Raw genomic sequence first — 23,568 nt, 5'->3', positions numbered from 1 at the left:
CCACCTGAGCCGCCCCTCCCGCCAGAGCTAGCGAGCTGCGTCCGCCGCAGCCCGACCTCCTTCCTCTCCGCCTCTCCTCGTTTCCCGCGACCTCCCGCAGGCCGCCGGTCTCGCCCTACGCCCCCCGAACACAAGAGCGCCCCGGGCGCCGACCGCCCTTCGGGGCGCGGGGCCGCGGCCCTGGACGTGCGGGCTTCTCCTTGCGCCGGCCGCGGCGCCTCGGCCCTGCCCGCTCGCTCCTGCGCTCGCTCCCGCCCTCCCGGCGCTCGGGGCGCCGCGCGCGGGCCCGGCCCGGGGCAGGGCGGCCATGGGCGCCAAGCAGAGCGGCCCGGCCGCTGCTAACGGCCGCACCCGCGCCTACTCGGGCTCGGATCTACCTTCCAGCAGCAGCGGAGGCACCAATGGGACCGCGGGCGGCGGCAGCAGCAGCAGCAGCAGCGGGGCGCGGGCCGCGGCCGCCGGGAGGTTTCCGGCTCAGGTGCCCGGCGCGCACCAGCCCAGCGCTTCGGGCGGCGCCGCGGCGGCCTCAGCGGCCCCGCGCAGTCGCTCCCTCGGCGGGGCCGTGGGGAGCGTGGCGTCGGCGGCCCGCGCGGCGCAGTCCTCCTTCAGCATCCCCAACAGCAGCAGCGGCCCGTACGGCTCGCAGGACTCGGTACACAGCAGCCCCGAGGACAGCGGCGGCGGCGGCGGCGGCGGCAGAGACCGGCCGGCGGGCGGGGGCCCCGGCGGGCCGCGCCTGGTAATCGGCTCCTTACCAGCTCATCTTTCGCCGCACATGTTTGGAGGTACGGCTCCCTCCCCTCCCCGGCTCCCGGGTTCCGTGCCTCTCGCGGGCGGCACGTGGACCGCGGCCGCGCTGGGGTTTACCCTTCTCCTTTTCTCCTTCAGCCTGAGCGCCGCGTCTTTGCCGCGCGGCCCGGCCGGCTCAGCCCTGTGGGAGGAAAATCGCCGCTTAACCCCGGCGGAGCCGCTCCGGCTGCTCCCTGGGCTTTGCTTTCTTTAGACACCGGGTGTAACCCCCCCGCCCCGCCTCCCCCCGCCTCACGGTGGCTGCCCAGTGGAAGAAGCCCTTGCTTTTCCCCTTGGGGTGGACGGAGCAAAGATTGTTGTTGAAACAAACGATGCAACAGCCCTCGTGGTGGTAGTTTTCAGTATCAGGAAGTCAGGAGAAGACTGGTTGCCAAACGTAGTTCTAACTGGGGACCCAAGGGGTGAGCATTTTTCAAAGGCCAGGAGGTCCGAGGGTCTCAAAGGAACATGAGTATTTGAAAAAGGACGTAGTTACCTCCTTTGGACTGTTACAGTAAAACTGTAATTCTTACGTCTATGTAAATAGCCCCACCTACTGCAAAGAGTTTAATTGGTTGAATGTGTGATGCAAATGTATTTTTGACCCCAGTGAACTTAGATAAGGGTTAATGTGAGCCCCGCTTAATTTGGACAGGGCATTTTAAAAATGGAAAGCAGTGTCTTAAAGAGACGCTAATTAGGGAAACTGCCAAAAGTATAGGTGCTTTTGAAAAGCAGTGTTGACTACGAGTTCAGGAAAAGTCACTTGTGATAAATGGAAATTTTTAATAGCAAAATGATGTGCTTTGTTGTAGAAACAGGAAGGGTGCACTTGATCTGAGGAAACCGAATTTGGCCTTTTCAGTTATGTCCAGGACTGATTTACTTTACCTCAAACGGTTCATACCCTAAACGAATCAAGACACTCCTCCCTTCCCAGTTCAGGAGAAGAAATTGGAAGTTTTATCTGGTTAGAGAGGCTGACTATAAAAGAAAAACATCCCCATATCATTATTTTATTGTATTACATAAATTCACAGCTGGAACAGTGAGGAAACGGTTCCCTCCATTTTTGTGGCCCTTTTTTTCATATGTTTATATATGAGAAATTGAGTTGGTGAAGTGGAATGTTCAGTAATGTTAATTTATCTGTTCTGATGTCTCTGTAGTATCAGTATTTATGTTAGCATATTGAAAATGGGAATGTCATGTTTAGTTTTTTTTCATGTTTTTAATGTTGCTTTGCACATTCAGTATAGAACAACTATAAACTATTTTATTCCAATTGTTAGAATTTTGCTGCGTGAAGAAAAATACTGATATTTTCTAAAATTGGGCCATTAAAAAAAAACTTTTATTTTTGAGAAAAAGAACTAGTGCTGTCCTTACTGTGATTTAATCACAATTAACACAGTTGAAGATTATTTTGATCTTGATTAACACAGCAGTAGTCACTAAACTGAGGAATAACAAAAGACAGTTTCTTGAGAATGGGAGCTTAGTGCATTTATAAAGGAAAAGCTGGTTTTTAAAAATATCTTTTTAAAGTGAAAATTGGCATTTAGCGTTATGATCAAAAGATGTATATAAAAGCTTGCTAAGGGAATAAGAAAAAGCTTGTCAAATTAGTGTCTTGTTTCAATATACTGCTAGCTTAAAAGGTTGATAATTTCCTTTAACAAAGAGTTTATCTGTATGGGTTTATTTTCTGAAAATAAATACCTTCCATTCAGAGCAGGGGGCATATATTTGACACTTAGGATTTTAATTCATAGTAAATTAGCAAATGACAAAGACCTGGTTTGTGGAAGTAGAGCAAATTTATCTTTTTCCTTATTTAAGTTCCTATTTTTGTGCGCTTAGTTCTTTTTGCACTTTCAGTGTTAGGATGATTGGGGCCTAATAGCACAGTGATACTGTGGAACTTGTGGCAGCCTTTCTTAACCAGGTCTCTGCAGAGAACAGAGCCCTAATGTCCTCAGTCATCTCTGGTATGGCAGCTAATTAGCTTTTTTCTCCTGTGCTCTTATAATGATTCTAGTTTTGTATCATCCTTCTGAAATATGAGAAAACAGTCAAATAATCTGTGTTTGGTATTTCAGCTGAGGAACTCCAGTTGCAAGAGTGTGGAAGGGGATCAGAGAAATTACTTCTTCCCATTACATGATAGGAACTCAAATCAATACGTTAGTACCTTAAGTCCTAATTGATACAGGGATATGGAATACACTATGTAAAAACATCTTTCTTTTGGCATTTGCTTTACTTCTATTTTTTTTTACTTCTATTTCAATGGGTAGGTTTATCAGGGAAACAATAGAAGCATATTTCTCCTCATCCTGAGATTTAGGAAGCCAGATGATGAGTCTTAGTTTATATTTATTTTCAGATAATGAATCTTACTGTAAAAAATTACACTTGATTATACTTCACATTGACTTAATTTTAGTATGTCTTAACAGTATTATGTGTTTATTCAGTTACAAATTGTATAAATGTTTGGGGATATGTAAAGTAATTCCCTCTGAAAATTGAGAAAAAATATTTGCAGATTAGTGGGAAGTTTTGCTGTAATTTCGTAAAACTTATTTTAATTGATATTTGTGTTATTTTGTAATAAGAAAATACGGTACTAATAAGATGCAAAATTGTTGTTCTCTTTTGGGCTGTCATGTAACTTACAGAAAACCTAAACAGTATACTACTCTCTTTCTTTTTTAAAACAGTAGTCCAGCAAATTGAATTGTTAGTAGTTTCATCATAATGAATTACCAAATTGAGGGAGATTTGCTGTGTCGGTTTTATGTTTTGAGTATGTATTTTAGCTGCATACAATCTTACTCAGTTCTCTCTGGAGAGAACCACAGGAGAGATGCTCAGTCCAGATATTTTAGTGTACAGAAAGTTCCTAGCATTTCCTAGAACTGAACAGTTACTCTTATTTTTGCTAGTTCTTTCAGGCTGCTAAGTCTAGAAATACTAAAGTGGACAAAAGCCTTCTCTTGTCTATCACCTTTGTTTTAAAACAAGCCTTTAGTGACATACAGACTAATATTTAAAAGCCTTGGTGGTATTTTAGGATTTTTTTTACTTTATTTTAGGTCTACACTTTTTCCACTCTGACGTTGTTAATGTTCATAAAATCAGTTGTTATGGGTGGTAGGATAATCTTTAATGATCCAGCCAGGGTAGGGAAGGTAAATTGGACTATGAAAACATACAAGTGAATGGAGATTATTTCTAGAGGTAGCATGTGGGCTTCATCACCATACATGAGTCTAGAAGTGAAAGTGTAAAATGAATTAATCTAGACAGTTAACTGGTGGTACTCAATTGTTTCTTTCTTTTCCTAATTGGCTTGAGTCTCTTAGGGTCTGTTGTCACCTTGAGTGTTTCAGTAGTCTGACTCTAATTCATGCGCCTTCTGTTACTTAGGAAACATCTTCCTTATGTTGAAGGAATGTGGGTTATCTCTTAAAATGGAATATGTTAAATGAAATCTGTATTTCTAGACAGATTACTCTTAATCTTCCAGAAAGATGCAGGTTTTTAAGGTAGTGAATTATCTCCATTAATTGTTAATGAATCATTCTTTGTCATTCACTACTTACCAGTATCTGGTGCCAAAATATTTGAATTTGGGATACTGTGATTAATCTACTTCCTATTTCTGAATTTTCTTTTATTCATTTGAAAACCTTTATGTAGTGTGGCAGAAGAGAAATAACCTCCTTCTTCCTAAGAAAAATTACACTTCTAAATACCATCCTGGTCACTGCCCAAAAGAACAACTCTGGTGGTTCATGTTTCTCAGTTGTAATCCCACGTATCTTTAAACACTGTAGGAGATACCTGGTGTTGTATGCTTTGTTATGCTGAAGTGTGGACTCTGTCCTGGAAGTTTGCTTTGGGAATATTTTGAAAATTCTCTTTTTTCCTGCTTTTTCACCTCCAGCTTTCTTTTATTAGTTTTTTCTCCTGAAAGTTCTCTTTTCTGCAGGGTAGAAGGTGGGCTGGAGGAAGGAGTGGTTTGTGTTGCACTGGGCATCGTCTGATATGAAAGGTGCCTGACCTGAGTACTTCGGATGCTTTGCTAGGTGCAAAGCCAGTCCTTGTACTAAGGATAGTGCCTCCAGCCAGTCCCCAGCCCACTCCAGTTTGATTGCTTTGCCTGGTAACCAGTAACCACTTACTGGTTACTTACTGGTTCGTTCTTGTTTTTTGGTTACCAATAAAGTTAATTGGGTACAAGCTTTTAAAATAGTTATTATTCTGTGTTTATAGGGAGAATTGCCTTTACGTTATACTTAACTGCATATACCGGATATGTGCATGATTGAGTATACTAGCAAATGGGTTTTTAAAAAGTATAGGGACAGTTTCATATAGCAAAGTACTTAAAAATTTTTTTTCTAAGATTTTATTTATTTATTTGACACAGAGAACACAAGCAGGGGGAATGGGAGAGGGAGAAGCAGGCTTCCCGCTGAGCAGGGAGCCCAGTGAGGGGCTCGATCCCAGGACCCCAGGATCTTGACCTGAGCTGAAGGCAGATGCTTAACAACTGAGCCACCCATGTGCCCCAGATGTCTTAATTGTGCATTTACTTGACTGGTATTAACTAATGAATTAGGTTTGTTCTGCTCTTGTTTAAGTGTTTAGAAATTGGGGAAAACATGTCTTTTGTATAAACAGTGAAGGGTTCAGAAAACCTCAAGTTTTGATTATAAGTTTTCTATTCTCCTTATTAACAAATTCCTGTACATTTTACTGTCCAAAACAACACATATCTATTATCTCAGTTTCTGTAGGTGAGGTTGGGTTCTGTTTAGTGTGGGTCTGCAAGACTGGAGTAAAGGTATGCCAGGACTGGGTTGTTACTTAGTCAGCTGGGGAAGGGTCTATTTTCAAGCTGCCTCAAGTTGGCAGAATTCATTTCCTTGTATTTGCTAAGCCCATGACATCTTGCCGCTTCAAAGGCAGCGAAGGAGACAACCCAGTAGGTAAGCTGATACTACATACACTTACATAGATATGCACATGTGATCACATACAGACCACTCTTTGCTGCTTCCCCTGGTTGGAAGCAACTCACAGGGCCTGCTAGACTCAAGGGGAGGGAATGGCAGGTGTAAACGTCAGAAGGCAGGGATGAGATGTGTGGCCATCCGAAAGTCCATCCACTGTGCTGATTACAGACTTAGTTGACGAGTCAAACATAACAACTGTTCTAATTATTTAAATTCATTTTTTATTTACTTCAGAAAAGTTGTAATAATGTATGTGGTAAATGTTGCTTCAGTGAACATGAATTCATTTTTTTTAAGGGGCCGGCATTGTAGTTTTCAGGAGTACAAACAAGGTTTCTCCTGTACTTGCTCAGATCTCAGTTGAATTTGAGATGATTATACATTGTAACAAGTGCTGTAATAGGACTGTTGTTACAAAATGCTTTGTAAGGTATCCTTTTCTTAGGTAAGGAATACTTCACAGAGGCAGGTAACATTTGAACTGTAAGGATTTAGCAGTCGCATGTGTGTTGGGGGCTGGGGCAGGGAATATTCCAGACTAAGGAAGAAGCCACAGAAGCCTTGGCTTTTGATAGGGCATATTGGGTTCTGGATTATAGGATGTAAGAAGGACGATGAGAACATGAAACTAGAAAAGTCTGTTTGGACCATTTGTTGAAAGATTTTATAGTGCTGTACCTTTGTTTTACTTAACCAAGTTTTAAAGTAGGCACCACTATGGTCATAGTTGACACGGATGGCAACCTTCCTGAGCAGTGAGTGCATTGCTTGGCCTGGACACTGTTAGTGTACTGCTACTCACGATTAAACTGCTTACCAGGGGAGAGATAGCAGGAAGATAAGAACTCTCTTAGACTATAATTGGTGGAAGACGCCGAAATTGAAATTACAGCTTTGGTGGAGGAGAGAAAAAGTTAGATTTCAGTGAGACTTCTTAGATAAAACTGATGGGATTGAGAACCTGGGTGCATAGTGATGTCATTAACCAATCTAAAAAATAAAAAAGGAAAGAAAAAAATTTTAGGAAATGAGTTCTTGCAGGCCTCTTAAATTTTGAGTGGCATCGGGGTTTCCATGTATGTAGAAGCATCCTTTAAGCAGTTGGAAATACACATCAGTAATTTAGGGCATTACAAAACTTGAGAAATAGTCAGTTAGCAAATTCTAAGTGAAGACAAAATGGATAAGATTACTAAGGGATGAATATAAATTGACCCAGGGAATAAGCATGGAATCTGGGGAGCAAGAATTTTAAGAGACAAGCAGAGTAGGAGACAGCGATTAGAATCAAACCCAAGGAAAAGATGTGATGGAAGTGTCCTTTAATCATAAAAATAATACATGTTCATGAGAGAAAACTAAAATGTAGAAAATACTGAAAAACACAAGAAATTGCAAATCACTTGTAAACTTACTGCCAGAAATAACCAGAATCAAATGTTGATGTCTACTACTTTTTCATATGTATGTCTTAGATACAAAATTTGGAACATTTATCCTATATATCTTCTTTTCATTTTAAACTTTTGTGATTGATGTTCTAGTGTAAAATTTTAAAGCTAGAGATTTCCCTCTGAGAACTGCTGAATCCCACAAATTATGAAGTGATTTTGTTAACATGCAGTTAAAAATATTGTCTAAATTCTCTTCGAGTTCTTCTTTGATCATGGGTTAGGTATTTTTTGATGACTTGCTCTTTTCACTTCATTAGTTTCTTCTGTGACATTGAATTTTTTTACAACATGGTTTTTGATGGCTGCAGTGTTCCAAAATTCACTCAATAAATATTTAATGAGGACCCACTTTGCCATGCACCATCCTAAGGATACAGAAGTGAAGAAGTAAAACACCTATCCCTGCTTTCATGGACCTTCTGTTCTACTTGAGGGAGACAGTAAACAAGTAAAAACAGTGTGTCAAAGGGTGTTGAATGTGATGGGAAAAATGGAGTGGAAAGGTGGGTAGAGATTGTGGGGTGGAGACATGTCCCTATGTTAGTTTTTCGGAGATAACCTCACTGACATGGTTGACATTCACAGAGGGAGGGGAACAAGATGTGAGGAATCTCTAAAGGAAAAACATACCCAGGCAGAAGGAACAATAACTAGAGAGGCCCAGAGGAATGAATGCACCTGCCACGTTGGGGTGCGAAGTTGTGAAACCCGAACAGTTGTGAAGCCAGTGTTGGAGTACAGAGGGTGGTAGATGAGAGCAGAGAAGAGTGGGATGGGGGCAGAATCAGAAAACTTGTAACCACTGACTGGTTTTCTGACTTTTTTTTAGAGAGAGATAGAGGGGCATTTGAGAGTGTTTGTTTGTTTTTTCCTTAAGATTTTATTTATTTTTTTGGGGCACCTGGGTGGCTCAGTGGGTTAAAGCCTCTATCTTCAGCTCAGGTCATGATCCCAGGATCCCAGGATCCTGGGATGGAGCCCCGTACTGGGCTCTCTGCTCAGCAGGAAGCCTGTTTCCTCCTTTCTCTCTGCTTACCTCTCTGCCTACTTGTGATCTCTGTCTGTTAAATAAATAAATAAAAATCTTTAAAAAAAGAAAAAAAAGATTTTATTTCTTTGTCAGAGTGTGAGTGAGCACAAGCGGGAGGAGCATCAGGCAGAGGCAGAACGGGCTGCCCGGCGAGCAAGGAGCCAGTGTGGCACTGGATCCCAGGACCCTGGGATCAAGACCTGAGCGGAAGGCAGACGCTTTACAGACTGAGCCAGCTAGGCGTCCCAGTGCTTGAGAGCTTTTGAGCAGAAGATGAACATAACTGCACTGGGCTGTTAAAGGATACTCTGGCCACAGTTCGAGAGTAGGCACTAGAGGTCAAGAGCCAAGAAAGGAGTTAAAAATCAGGGCCAAGGGTAATAGTGGCTTACCAGGGTGGAGGCACTGGAGGTGGTGAGGAGTGGCCAGACTCTGGGTGCCCTGTTCTTAGAAGATGGAGCCAACTGCATGAGCTGTTGGAGGACGAGTGAGAGTGAAAGGGGAGGCGGAGTTTACACGGTCTATTTGCAGTTGGGTGCTGTTATGTACTAAGTGCCATCAAAATCCTGGCATGCATGTGTTTACGTTTTTCCTGTTCTTAAAAATTTATCGGAGGTGTGGTATTGTTAGAACCAAGAGCTGCGTTTGTTCAAGGCTTTGGATCTTTGTTGCTGAATTGCCCTTGGGGCAATTTCTTCTAGCAGAGTATAATTTCAGACGTATCTAATTTTTTCCCCCCCATGAAAACTCTAGTGAGGTTTTTAATACTTAAAGGGCAGGTTGGTAGATTCATTTTCAGTTATATATATCCATCAGTCAGTATTCTATTCAGTACTCTTTTTTTTTTTACAGTAAATTTAGTGTATCAAAAAAATAAGTATATTCCATTATTTGAATTTAATAAATTCTGACCATCTGTATGCCTAATTTTTGTTGAAATTGTGATTAGCCTGTGATAACTTATAAATTTCCATTATTTGTATACATATGAGCTGAGAAAAATAGAACAAAGAAATCATATACATGATGAGTTATTACATGTAATTCAGAGAGCCAGCTTTTGGTTTGAATGATAAATTTTACCACTTTTATTATTGATTTTTTTTTTTTAAAGATTTTATTTATTCATTTGACAGAGAGAGAGATCACAAGTAGGCAGACAGGCAGGCAGAGAGAGAGGAGGAAGCAGGCTCCCTGCGGAGCAGAGAGCCCGATGTGGGGCTCGATCCCAGGACCCCGAGATCATGACCCGAGCCGAAGGCAGCGGCTTAATCCACTGAGCCACCCAGGCGCCCCATTATTGATTTTTTTAAATTAGTACTGCCCTTATCTCTTTTTTTCTTTCTCATTTTGTAAAGTTAATTGTGCCCTTCTAGTTTTCATTTCTTTCTTTCTTTTTTTTTTTTTAAGTAAGCACTACACCTTAATGGCCTTGAACTCAACTGCCTTGAAGTCCAGTTGCATGCTGTATTGACTGAGCCAGCAAGATGGGCCTGTCTCTTCGCTTCCTAGTTAATTTTATTTTTCATTTGTTCTTTTTTAATGATAAAAGCATTAAGGCAATGATTATTCCTTGGTACATGTAGTCATTTCCCATAGCTTTTGATACTTAGTATTTTCATTATTACTAAGTAAGTGAACTCTCCTGAGGAGTGTTTTTGTTAACTACACTTAGATTTGTTTTCTTCTATAACCTAGGAGTTATACGAAAGTGGCTTTAATATCTTTGGTAAATTTATTGTTTGTTGTTCTTGCTACCCTCTTATTTTTACTGTAACCTAGAAGTATTGCATTGTGGTCAAAGAGTCTTAAGACTTTTCTTCAGTTGCAAATGATAGAAATACAATGCTGGTAGTATTAAGTGGAAGAACAATATTACAGATCTTGGGATGGGTCTGTGTTCATCCACTCTGCACTGTGTATTTGATAGGCCCTTTCTGCTAACTCTTAACCTGTCGTTTTGGATAGTTTTTTGGAATTATTTCTGTGATTATTTCTTCTGCCTTTTTCTTTTCTCCTTATTTCAGTGTTGGCTACTTAAGAGTGATCCTTTGCTTTATCTTTTTTATATCTTTGTTTTTTGTTCCTTTTATGGGGGGTTCCCCCCAACTTTTACCTTCTAACTCTTTACTTGACTTTGGTTTATTTCTGTACTCTTTTTAGTTTCTGAGAGTTTTTTTGTGTGAGTTTTTTCATACATTTTGTTTATATTGAGGGTACAGTGTCTTTTTCTAAGAAAGTTAATGATGACCTGTTGTGTGTGCATGTGCTTCCTTTCCTCCTTCCAGTTACTCACTCAGTTCCTCCCAGTTGCCTTTTCTTTCGTTTGGCTTCAGTCTTTCATTAGGTTCTCTCTTAAAATGTTTGGTGGTTGTTGGCTGATCACTCAACTCATTTTCATTGGAAGCTGTCTGTGTAAGTAGAGTTATCTGTCTGGGCTCCTTTTCTTAGGAATTAAGAAATTCCTAGGAATTAAATTATTGTCTTTTTCTTTGGAATGGTCATATTTTCTAGAATGGCTTCTCTCTGTCTCTTTTTTTTTTTTTTTTTTTTTTTTTTTGCCTGGAGGATGTACTATTTTTTTTTTTTAAGATTATTTATTTGACAGAGAAATCACAAATAGGCAGAAGTAGGCAGAGAGGGAGGGAGAAGCAGGCTCCCTGCTGAGCAGAGAACCTGATGTGGGGCTCCATCCCAGGACGTGAGCTGAGGGCAGAGGCTTAACCCACTGAGCCACCCAGGTGCCCCAGGATATACTCTTTTATAACTTAGTTGTAGGAGCAGAGTGAGAAGAAAGTCAGGAATGGCAACATTCAGTGCGGTACTTTAATTTCAATATTCATTATCAGTAGGTATTTCTGTCTTTATTCCTGTTATCCCCACGTCCAGACATTTTCTTTCTCCAAATAACAAACCTCCAGTGTAATTCCAGCCTGGGAGAGGAATAGCTTCCTAGTTGCTGGAAATCAGGGATGATAACTGGAGAGAGACTTGCAGTAAATCTTTCTCTTTTTACTCTTCTCGTGCCTGCCACTTCTTTTGCCTTGCGTAAATGAGCTTGCTTTTCTGCTTGTGATTCTGCAGTGAAAGTTCCCACTCATTTTCTTTCCGTAGTCTAATGATAACCCTTTTCCCCCCTCTGCCCTTTTAAAGGCTGAATTCCTTTTAAATAAGTAATTTTTTAAAAAATATTTATTTATTTGACAGAGAGGCCACAAGTAGGCAGAGAGGCAGGCAGAGAGAGAGGGAGAAACAGGCTCCCCACTGAGCAGAGAGCCGGATGCGGGGCTCGATCCCAGGACCCTGAGTCCATGACCTGAGCCAAAGGCAGAGACTTAAACCACTGAGCCACCCAGGTGCCCCTAAATAAATAATTTTTAATGATTTTAGTAAGATGTTTGAACTGAGGAGAGGCTGATAAATGGTATTCAGGCAATTGTCTTCAGCTGGAAGTCCTCTTGTTTTTCCTAATTGCCTAAGAAATACGAATCCATTTCTGTGAAATTTCAACAATTCAGATAAAATGAAAGTCACTTTCACTCCTTCTCTGGTGATCCCATTCACTCCCAGATGTCACTGTTATCATTTTTTGGGTATATGTACTTCATAACCTTTTGATAAATTGATTTACATACTTAAAGAGAAAAACAGTTTCATTTGTATGAGATTTTGTGATAGAGACTTATTGGTGACAAGAACATGGTCCTACTATATTCTTCTAAAACCTGCTTTTCTTCCTAGTGGGTTTAGGAGTTTTTTTTTTTAATGTGGGAGGACATAAAAGTGTAAATCTTCAACTGCTGCGTACTTACTATTCCATAATATGCATGTACTATAATATATTTAACCATTCTTATGTTGGTAAGCATTTGGGATGTTTACACTTCTCCAGTATTGTAAAAAACAACTTTATCAATATATGCATACGTACAGATTGTTCTCAGGGAGGTACTGTTACGACACCAACCATCTGGAGTTAGTGTCAGACTCCACAGGTTTAATGGCACTGTCCTGAGAAGACTGCCCTCATTTCAGCTTCAGCTACATTTTGGGGTTCCCAGGCCTCCTGTACTACTGATCAAAGGGCTACAAATTTGGAGGAATGGGGGTGGGAGGGGAGGTCCCATGACTTCTCAGGTTTGATAATTCACTAGAATAATTCATAGGACTCAAGAAAATGGTATACTTGGGTATAGTTTCATAATAAAGGATATAAAGTAGGACCAGCCAAATTAAGAGACATAGTGTGCGATCTGAGAGGATCCTGAACACCGTGCTTTCCTGCCTTCTCCTTATGGAATCAGGCTGTGTCACCCTCCTGACGCAACAGTGTGTTCACGAATTAGATTCCCAAAGCCTAGGTGTCCAGACTTTTTATTTGGGTTTTATTACGTAGGTATGGTTGGTTAAAAACTGGCCATATGGACTCAGTCCCTTACTCCCTCTCCTCCCTAGAGGTTGGCCTGGCTCATCACCCATCAAGCCTTTACTCTGAGGGTTGGTCTTTCTGGTGACTAGCCTCTATTCTGAATTGTCTTAGCAGCATAAAGTCACATGGGATCCCAGGGGGCTCATGAATAGTGAAGACATTCTTATCACTCAGGAAATTCCAAGGGTTTTAGAAGCTCTGTGCCAGGAACCCAGGAACAAAGACCAGACAGATTCTTTATTATACAACAGATACCTAGAAGTAGAATTTTCTAGTTGAATGGTATACACACTTTAATTTTTAATGGAAATTGAATAGATTACTGATTATTATAATATCCCCCCTCAGAGGCATTACTAATTATTTTGCACCATTATATGACAATACTAAATTTTCCATAACTTAGCTGCTATTAGATGTTACCTTTTCCTACATTTCACTTGATGAAAAATTTTGATTTGCAGGGTGTCTGGGTGGCTCAGTTGGTTAAGCAGCTGCCTTTGGATCAGGTCATGATCCTGGAGTCCTGGGATTAAGCCCTGCTTTGGGCTCCCTGCTCGGTGGGGAGCCTGCTTCTCCCTCCCTCTCTGCTGTTGTTCTGCTTGCTTGCGCTTGCTCTATTTCTCTCTCTGTCAAATAAATAAAATCTTCAAAAAAAAGTTTTTTTATATGCATTTCCTGATTGCTGGTGAAAATAAGCATCTTTTCATGTGTTTATTATTAGCTGTATGTATTTCTTTTTTGAATCGTCTACTCATTGACGTTGTCCATTTTTTTGTTCCGTTACCTATTTTATATTGATTTGTAGTTCATTATATATTCTGCAGATGAGTCTTTGGTTTATAGGTTTTAAATATTTTCCCCCAGGTTATTGACTTAAAAGATTAAATTTTTATGAATTAGATTTATTGTGTCAGTTCCAGTGGTACAGAGTTACGAATTTAAATTATTAAAATGCTATGTAAAAGTCTATTGTTTCCTATAAATGAAGAAGAAAGGGCCTTTGGGGCACCTCAGTAGCTCAGTCAAGTGTCTGCCTGTGGCTCACATGATCCCAGGGGTTATGGGATCGAGCCCCACATCTGGCTCTCCCTGCTTAGAGGGGAGTCTGCTTCTCCCTCTGCCTGACACTCCCCTTGTTTGTGGTCTCTGTCAAATGAATAAGTAAAATCTTAAAAAAAATAAAATAAAAAGACCTTTATTAATGGCAAAATTTTTTAAGGTGATTTGTAGCTGTTCCATATATATTGGATCTAGTTTCAGAGGGATTTAAATTATGTAAGCCCCTATTTGTGTCTGTCCCATTTTGGGGGAACATTTGAACTCTTTCAGAGTAATGAAGAATGAGAAAAAGAAGAGAGTATTTATTGTGGAAGTATGGTGGGAGAAGTCCAAAGGTAATAACTAATTAAAAAAAAAAATTCTGTGAATGGTATTTATCCATATCATTCCTCTTCTGTTTTATTAAAGATGATTTAAAATTGACCATAACTCCCAAGTGACATAATTCTATAAATATTAAATTCTCTATTATAATGACTTATTACATGTTTTAGTATCTTTATAAATTGCTATATGACGTGTTCTTCATGGAATATAGAAGTATGTAATAGAAGATTTAATTCTTATATTTAAAATTTACCGTTGAAGGGCCTCCTGGCTGGCTCAGTAGGTAGAGTGCGACTCTTTTTTATTTTTTTTTTAAGATTTTTAAATTTTTCTTTTATTTGACAGAGGGAGTGAATGTGTGTGTGGGGGGGAGGGGCAGAGGGAGAAGCAGACTCCCCGCAGAGCAGGGAGACCTATGCGGGGCTCTATCCCAGGACCCTGGGGTCTTGACCTGGGCCGAAAGCAGACTCGTAACTGACTGAGTCACCCAGGCACCCTAGAATGGGACTCTTGATCTTGGGGTTGTGAGTTCAAACCCCACGTTGGGCATAGGGCTTATTTAAAATTTCTTACTCTTACAGAGCTTATTTAAAATTTAAATGGAGATTATTTAAAATCATTGAAGTGATTTCTTAGAAACTTAAGTACTAATTTTTTTGGCCTAAAACTCTTAGAAATAGAGTTTCAATAAATATCAATGAAGCCTTGTTCATAGAACTCTTAGTTATATACGTATATTTATTAAATCTATATTAATATCCCAGCATGAATGTTAACTTGTGTGATAATATTACTAGTTCACATCTGTAGATATTTTATAGTTCATAAAAGCATAGTTAGATACTCTGTATTTTCAGGTAACACCTTGCAATACACAGAGAATGTAGTTTTTATTTTATAAATGAGAAAACTAAGCCTGTGAGATGTTAAGGAATTTGGATTTTAGCTATATAAATCATTATGAATCTGAATCACATCAGTGTTTTCCCCCCCTCATATCACTGTGTGTATTAGTCCTATGGATGTTGTAACAGAGTACAGGGCAAATGTAGTATAGTTATATGGAGGTCAGAGGTACAAAGATGGGTCTCAAGGGGTTGATACCAAGGTGTTTATAGCCTTCTTCTGGAGGTTCTGAGGGAGTACCTGTTTTCCTTGTCTATTTCTAGCATCCAGAGACCAACTGCACCCCTTCCTCTGTGTTCATAGGGAGGGCAACATTGGCCCAAGTTTTCTCACACTGACCTCTCTTTGGTTTTAACTCTTCTGCCTCACTTCCACATTTTAAGGACCCTTATGATTGAGTTGGGCCTACCCAGGTAATCTCGGATAATCTCTGTATTTTAAGATCAGTGACTAGCAACCTTAATTCGACTTTGCCATGTAACCTAACGTAATATAGTTCCAGGGAACAGGCTGTAGACATGTTTGGAGGGCCATTATTCTGCCCACCACACCATGAAAACTCTTCAGTATCCTCATTGTTAAGGAAAATGAAGTATTTTTGCTTTCATAATGAGTTATCATTATGAGAGGAAAAAAATGATACGAAAATGGAAAAAAATAGAGTAAATATTCTGTATTGGCTGTTGTATTTAAAAGAAAGTTAGGAGTTCTTTTTCCGGGGTCCCTGGCTGGCTCAGTCTGTAGAGCATGGGAATCTTGATATCAGAGCCATGAGTTCAAGCCCCACATTGTGGGAGGTAGAGTTTACTTAAAAAAATTCTTTCTCTAAAACACAGTTAAATGATGCTTCACAAATCTATGAAACAATATAAATGAATGAACTGGTAGAATTGGAAAAAAAAAGTGAAAGGGAAAAATGCAGTGATAATCTTACATAGTCTCAAATTTAATTGAAAGCAGAGTTGTCATTTTTACTCAAACTAAATACTAAAGTCTAGTTATGGAAGGATGTTCTTTCCTTAGAGTCTTTTGGTCGTTGAGTTCACAGGATAAACTTCAGGTAGTCTATAAAGCTTTTGAAATGATACGCAAAATTTTGTGATGTAAAATGTTTTGGAGGAATAATTCATGGTTTTTATCAGATTCTCAAGAATTAAATTAACAACCATTGGTCTACAAATTTTTTTTCATGTCCAGTTAAATTATTTTTTTTTTTTTGCTAAACTTCTTTGATATTTTTGTGTAGTTCTTATTTTTGAGATTTAACGTAAAACAAAGTATTAAGCTTCTGCCACATGCTAAGTGCTGTTCAGTAGTGAATGTAACAGACACGGACCCTATTTTCATCAAGCAGGGTAACTGTCACATTCTTTTCTAATTTTTAATTTAAATTTTTTTTCCTGAGCCTTCTCTGATTTTCTTATCATCGAGAACTGACTGCTTTGTGGAAAGGAAGTAACTACTTTTTTCCCTTCTTAAAAATTTAGGATTGGGGCGCCTGGGTGGCAGTGGGTTAAGCCCCTGCCTTCGGCTCAGGTCATGATCCCAGGGTCCTGGGGTCGAGCCCCACATCGGGCTCTCTGCTCAGCAGGGAGGCTGCTTCCTCCTCTCTCTCTGCCTGCCTCTCTGCCTACTTGTGATCTCTGTCTGTCAAATAAATAAATAAATAAAATCTTTAAAAAAAAATTTAGGATTAATTTGCATACCTTGGAATGCACAGATCCTAAGTGTACAGTTTAAAGAGTTTTGACAAATACATTTGACAATACACTGTGTAATATAACTGTCAAAATAGAGAACATTTTCTTCACCCCCAAATGTTCTCCTGTGTTCCTTTACAATCATTCCCACCCTACTTCCAAGAGGCTGTTTAGTATTACCTGTTTATATTATCATTAGTTTTGCCCTTTCTTGAACTTCATATAAATGGAGTCCTACAACATGTACCCTTTCATGCTTGGGGTAATTATAAAGTAAGTTAGAAATGAGAGACACTGGAAGGATTAATGAAATTTTTTCTTACTGTTCCCATTTCTCTGCTCTGTCCCTTCATGCCACTCCGTCCGGGATGACTGTACAACACTATAATATGCACACTGAAACGAAGAATATAAAGTGTTAATGATAGACACATTGTAGAAGGTGTGATTGTGTGAATATCTTAGATACAAGATAAATTTTTTAATTTAAAAGCTAATGCTAAAAGTTATTCCTACTTTGTCTATTCTTTAAATTATCTGGGAAAGTTTTTAGATGATATTTAATGTTTTAGGTAGTATTCACTATAGCAAAGTGGGATATAGTGGTTGATGTATTTGCAAATTGCCAGTTGTCAGGAGAAGGACAAAATTCAAAGAACTTTATTTTTAGGATCAATATTTCCAAGTAGGAGGGAAATTTTACATTTCCATGGAATGTAGATAAGTGGTTGAACAACAACTCAAGAGTTGGTACTTTATTATGTTTTTGGTTGAGTCTAAATCTTTTTAAAAATTAAGTAGGCAAATGGCCAGTCATAACTTTCTTTTTGCCTGTAACATGTTTTTGATTTCATGCAAGTCTTAAGAAGTATAAATGAGTCAGGAATTGTGTACAATTTAGCTGTACTCCAAAATAACAGCTGGGCCTGAAAGAAATTCTAGCCTTTATGCAAGAGGAATTAGAAAAGGGAGTTATGGCTCTTACGATAGTGAGACAGACTATATATACCTAGTTTCTGAAACCAAGATTAACCAAAGCTGAGACAGGTGAGGAGAAGGATCTGTTCCTGTTATAGCCTTTTGTATTGAGCCGCATGGATTGAGAAAGGTGACAAGAATGGCAAAACCTCAGCTGGGAGTCCTTTGGTAATTACAAGGAGTTTATATATTTTTAAAATATAACATTGTGTAAATTTGATGTGTACAGTATTATAATTTGATACACTTATATTACAAATTATCAAAATAAAGTTGACATTTTCATCACACTTTTTTTTTTTTTTTTTTTTGGTGGAGAGAGCCTTTTTTTTTCTTCCTAAGATTTTATTTGTTTATTTGACAGAGATTACAAGTAGGCAGAGAGGCTGGCAGAGCGAGGATGGGGAAGCAGACTCCCTGTTGAACAGAGAGCCTGATGTGGGGCTCAATCCCAAGACCCTGAGATCATGACCTGAGCTGAAGGTAGAGGCTTTAACCCACTGAGCCACCCAGGCGCCCCGAGAACTTTTTTTTTTTTTTTTTTTTAAGATTTTACTTGTCTCAGAGAGAGAGGGAGAGTGAACACAAGCAGGGGGAGTGACAGCAGAGGGGGCCCGATGTGGGACTGGATCCCAGGACCCCAGTATCATGATCTGAGCCGAAGGCAGACACTTAACCTCCTAAGCCACCCAGACGTTTCAAGAGAACATTTTTTTTTTTTAAAGATTTTATTTATTTATTCGACAGAAAGAGATTACAAGTAGACAGAGAAGCAGGCAGAGAGAGGAAGGGAAGCAGGCTCCCTGCTGAGCAGAGAGCCCTATGCGGGACTCGATCCCAATCATGACCTGAGCTGAAGGCAGAGGCCTTAACCCACTGAGCCACCCAGGCAGCCCCTCAAGAGAACATTTTGGATGTACTCTTAGCAAATTTCAAGTCTGTGATACAAGACTATTAACAGTAGCCACCAAATGTGGCTATTAAATTCCATTAAATTCCCTAAAACATACCTTGACTAGCATCTCATTTCCTTCACCACACGGTCCTGGGAGTCCATTCTTTTTCTGTTTCTATGAGTTTGGCTCATCTATTTATTTAAGTATAATTAACATCCGGTGTTGTATTTCAGGTGTATACCATAATGATTCAGCAATTCTGTACATTCAGTGCTCACCATGATGAATATAGTCACCATCTGTTACTGTACAACACCATTATAGTATTGTTGACTATATACCCTGTGTTGTACTTTTCATCCCCATGACTTTATTTTTTTATTTTTAAGTAAATTCTGCCCCCGATGTGGAACTCAAATTCATGACCCTGACATCACGAGTCACCCGTTCTAAAGACGGAGCCAACCAGGCGCCTCACCATGACTTTATAACTGGAAGTTGGTACCTTTTAATCCCCTTATCTATTTCACCCATCCCCCTATCCACCTTCCCTTTGGCAGCCACCAACTCTCTGCATTTGAAAGTCTGGTTCATTTGTGTTTTTAGATTCCACATACAAATGAAATCATATGGTGTTTGACTTTCTGCCTGACTTAGCATTATACCCAAGTCTGTCCATGTTGCAAGTGGCAAACTCTCCTTTTATATGGCTGAGTAATATTCTGTGTGTGTGTATATGTACACATATACATATGTATGTGTATGCACCACCTTGAGGAAGAGTGGTTTTAAAAAGCTAGTAAAAATTGCTAAAAAGCAGTCTGGGACACAGCTGCATTCACTTTGGATATATTAAATATTTTGGAAGACTCAGGTAATAGAACAAATTCTACTTAGAAGTCAATAAAAGTAGCTTTATGTTTCATGGACTTCAGTTTCCAAGATAAACTATAGAATAATAAGGATTTTAAATTAGAAAAACATGTCTATGTTTTTGATTTGAATATACTAGTACAGGCAAATTCCATTATTACAGATTCCAAAAAGGTAATTAAAATGACTGTATAAGAACAAATGATTAGGTCAGCTGCCTAGAGAGAGTGTCCTTTTGTAGGATAATCCACTAAAGGGAGTCATAATGGTACTTGTAGAAAGGAACCAGCTGTTGCTTATTCAGAGAAGGAGGTCTTTTCACTTTTTTCAGAGGTGGTGGTGAACTCGAGCTCTCAGCATCATTTCCTTGGTGTTCTTTTTTTTTTTTTTAAGATTTTATTTATTTGACAGAGATCACAAGTAGAGAGAGAGAGAGGGGGGTGGGGGGAGGAAGCAGGCTCCCTGCTGAGCAGAGAGCCTGATGCAGGACTCGATCCCAGGACCCTGAGATCATGACCTGAGCCGAAGGCAGCGGCTTAACCCACTGAGCCACCCAGGCACCCCTCCTTGGTGTTCTGAAAGCCATTTTCCTCCGAGAGTCAGGAGCTATAGAGGAATTTGGGAAATTTGAAAGGCGTTCTCCACAAAAAGTTGAGATCTGTTGGGTACCAAATTAACTGCCATCCCATTAACATTATTCTTGCTTTTGCTTTGTATGCACATACTTAAATGTCTTAAAACATTTTAAAAAATGTTAAATATATATCAGGGACTAGAGAAGAATATTTCTTATACTATATCTGAAAATGTGATAGTGGACTTTATAAGCGAAGACAGCACAACAAAGCCTAGACATTCTTTTGTGTTTTAACTGACTTCAAAATTGAGCGTGGTGGAAACTTGTTTTCTTACAGTCTGATTTTTTTTCTTTGTTCTTTTACTTACTTGGTCATTAAATATTTAATGCCTGTGCAGTGGGCTAGGTAGACTTTCTGGTACTGGGAGTGCAAAGTTGAAAAGCAATTTTGTCCCAAGAAGCACAGTCCAGTGGAGAGATAGCTTGGAACCAAATGATTATAAAAGTGACAGGGGATTTGTTTTGGTGATTTTGTTACCAAATGAGTATATATATGTGTAATGAAGAAAATGTGTAATGAAGAATACCAGGAGGTATTCATCCATTTACTAAAAGTTGGCTCTCTCTGGCAAGTAGGAATACTGCTTTCTGTTTTCTTGTGTATTGCCGTGTATATACAGTAATACACAGATAATTCTGTAAACAGAAAGGAGCTGTTAGTGATGTCATCATCATGGCTACAATTATAATTCCTGTGCTGCCATTACTCATAATTCCAGAGCTCAGATTCACACTCAAGTCTGTCTGACTCTGGGTATATGCCATTAGCCCTTTGGCCCCGGGGAGCAAAACCAACTTTGGACAACATCATGGACAATTTAATCCTATTGAACACTGCTCTCCTAAGATTCTCCTGGAAGGGAGAGTTTGTAGACAGGCAAGTTTGTAACATTAAGGTTTTGTAGTAAAGAAATCTAGAGTAACTCATTTTAATTCCTCATTTCCCAAATTAATCTCATATTAACCTCTTCTTTGTTTTTTGCCCCCCCATCCTTTTTTTTTTTTTTTTTTTTTTTAAGATTTTTTATTTATTTATTTGACAGAGATCACAGGCAGAGAGGTGTGAGGGGTGGGGAGGGAAGCAGGCTCCCTGTTGAGCTAGAGCTTGTTGCCTGGCCCAATCCCAGGACTGAGAGATCCTGACCTGAGCAGAACGAAGAGGCTTAACCCACTGAGCCACCCAGGTGCCCGCACGAGTAATCCTTTATTGATGATCTGTGGCTCTTATAATTTAGTGGGCATGAGAATCACTCCCACCCCCAGAGTTTTTGATTCAGGTAAGTTCAGGATGGGGCATGAAAATTGGCACTTTTTAAACAAGTTTCCAGGTGTTGCTGGTGGTCTTGGCCCAGGAACCATACCTTATGCTCTCTTTTGTTAAGGGATTTGCAATTCCATTTTGCCTTGAGATACAAACTCGGAACTTTTCTGCTGAAGAAGGTATCTTAAAAGCTGGAAATAATTGTGTTCAGCACAGAAAGAGCCTCCAGGGGTGGGGGGTTTCATTAACTAAAATAACCAAGGGGCATTATTTCCCTCTGTCATCGGTTCTGCGGCCCTGTGAACTCCTGCTTCGTCATCTATAGATGGAGATGATTTTTTTTAAATAGATGGAGATGATTAAACCTGCTTCAGAAGGTTGTAATAAAGATTAAATGATACAATATTTGCAAAATTGCCTAATACAGAGCCTGGTGCATTCCAGGTGCTTACCATCTTGCTAATCAAAGTTCAGTTTCTGGACCAAGGTATTAACTTCACTTAGGAGCTTCTTAGAAACGATTTTGGGTCCCACCCAGATTTATGGAAACAGATTCTGCATTTTAAAAAGTCTGGGTGATTTGTATGCACATTGCTATTAGGAAGCCCGGATAGTAGCATATACCTTGGGAAAAGCTTTCCTGGTGTAGTATGTGATTTATTCTCTACTTTGTAAACTGACCACCCAGGGCTCTTTTTGTATAGATGTTTCCAATTGGAATATTGTTTAGAGCCTAGAAATAGTTTGCCCAAAATGACAATATCTACCTTGGTGTTTCCTGGCTATAAAATAATGTATACCAGTATATACATCAAAGTGTAGCAGAATTTAAAAACTACCTGAAAATCCACTCCCTGTGATAAATAAATCATGGCACTTTGGTACACTAGTCAGTGCGTGTCTTTTTATATATATATGGGTGCACACCTAATTTGGGGGGATTTTCTTCCCTTTTTATCCCCCCACCCACACCTTTATTGGCTAGATAAACTAACCCAGTGTTTTTCTTCTGAGTTTTTGTGCTATGCATGGATATAATACATACACATACATAGGGATTTTGTGGTCATTGTTTTTACAAACATGGAGTTAGGAGTACTTGTCTGTATCTTTTCTCAGTTGAAATTCTGTGAAAATTCCTCAAGAAGTATACAGATTGTTCTGGCACCTGTGTGGCTCAGTGGGTTAAGCCTCTGCCTTCGGGGCAGAGTCTTTGTTTTTGTTTGTCGTTTTTTTCCTTTGTTTGTTTGTTTTTAAGATTTAATCCTTTTGAGAGATGGCAAGCTCGAGCAGGGTGGGGTAGAAAGAATCTGAAGCGGACTCTTGCACTGAGCTGGAAGCCTGAGGCAGGGCTCTATCCCACTGCTAACCTGAGACCTGGACCTACCTGAGCCAAAACCAAGGTTGGCTGCTTGACTGACTGCACCACCCAGGTGTCTTCCCTTTGTTTCTTAAAATTCCACATATGAGTGAAATCTTGGTATTTGCCTTTCTCTAATTGGTTTATTTCACTTGGCATAATACCCTCTAGATCCATCCATGCTGTTGCAAAGGGCAGGATCTCATCCTTTCAGATGACTAATATTTCATTGTGTATATACATACAATGACTTCTTTTTTCATTTATTAGTGGATACCTGAGCTGCTTCCATAATTTGACTATTGTAAATAATGCTGCAGTAAACACAGGGGTGCAAATACCTTTTCAGATTAGTGTTTTTGTATTCTTTGAGCAAATACCCGGTAGTAGAATTACTGGGTCATATGGTAATGTTATTTTTAACTTTTTGAGAAGTCTCATACTGTTTTCCACAGTGGCTGCACCAGTTAGCTTTCTCATCAACAGTGCGCAAGTGTTCCTTTTTCTCCACATCCTTGCCAACACTTTTTTGTGTGTTTGATTTTAGCCATTTTGACAGGTGTGAGGTGCTCATTGTAGGTGTTTTTTTTTTTTTTAATATTTTATTTATTTGGCAGAGAGAAATCACAACAGGCAGAGAGGCAGGCAGAGAGAGAGGAGGAAGCAGGCTCCCTGGGGAGCAGAGAGCCCGATGCGGGGCTCGATCCCAGGACCCTGGGACCATGGCCTGAGCCGAAGGCAGAGGCTTTAACCCACTGTGCCACCCAGGTGCCCCTGTAGGTGTTTTTTTAAGCTTTTATTTTAATTCCAGCTAGTTAACACACAGTGTTACATAG

The 23,568-nt window shown here is 39.8% G+C and overlaps 1 protein-coding gene across 1 annotated transcript in view; it reads left to right on the top strand.

Annotated features, from left to right (window-relative positions):
* Window positions 1-292: 292 nt before the first annotated feature.
* The window catches only part of ZNRF2 (zinc and ring finger 2), a 103,558-nt gene continuing 80,282 nt past the window's right edge, over window positions 293-23,568 (top strand). Inside the window, exon 1 of the mRNA XM_046020462.1 lies at window positions 293-785. Coding sequence (XP_045876418.1) covers window positions 308-785 — 478 coding nt within the window. The 5' untranslated portion in view covers window positions 293-307. The remainder of the gene's footprint in view (window positions 786-23,568) is intronic.

This window comes from Meles meles, chromosome 10, assembly GCF_922984935.1.
Source record: "Meles meles chromosome 10, mMelMel3.1 paternal haplotype, whole genome shotgun sequence".
In the NCBI taxonomy this organism is placed as follows: domain Eukaryota; kingdom Metazoa; phylum Chordata; class Mammalia; order Carnivora; family Mustelidae; genus Meles; species Meles meles.
This window is presented reverse-complemented; position numbering and strand designations above follow the sequence as displayed.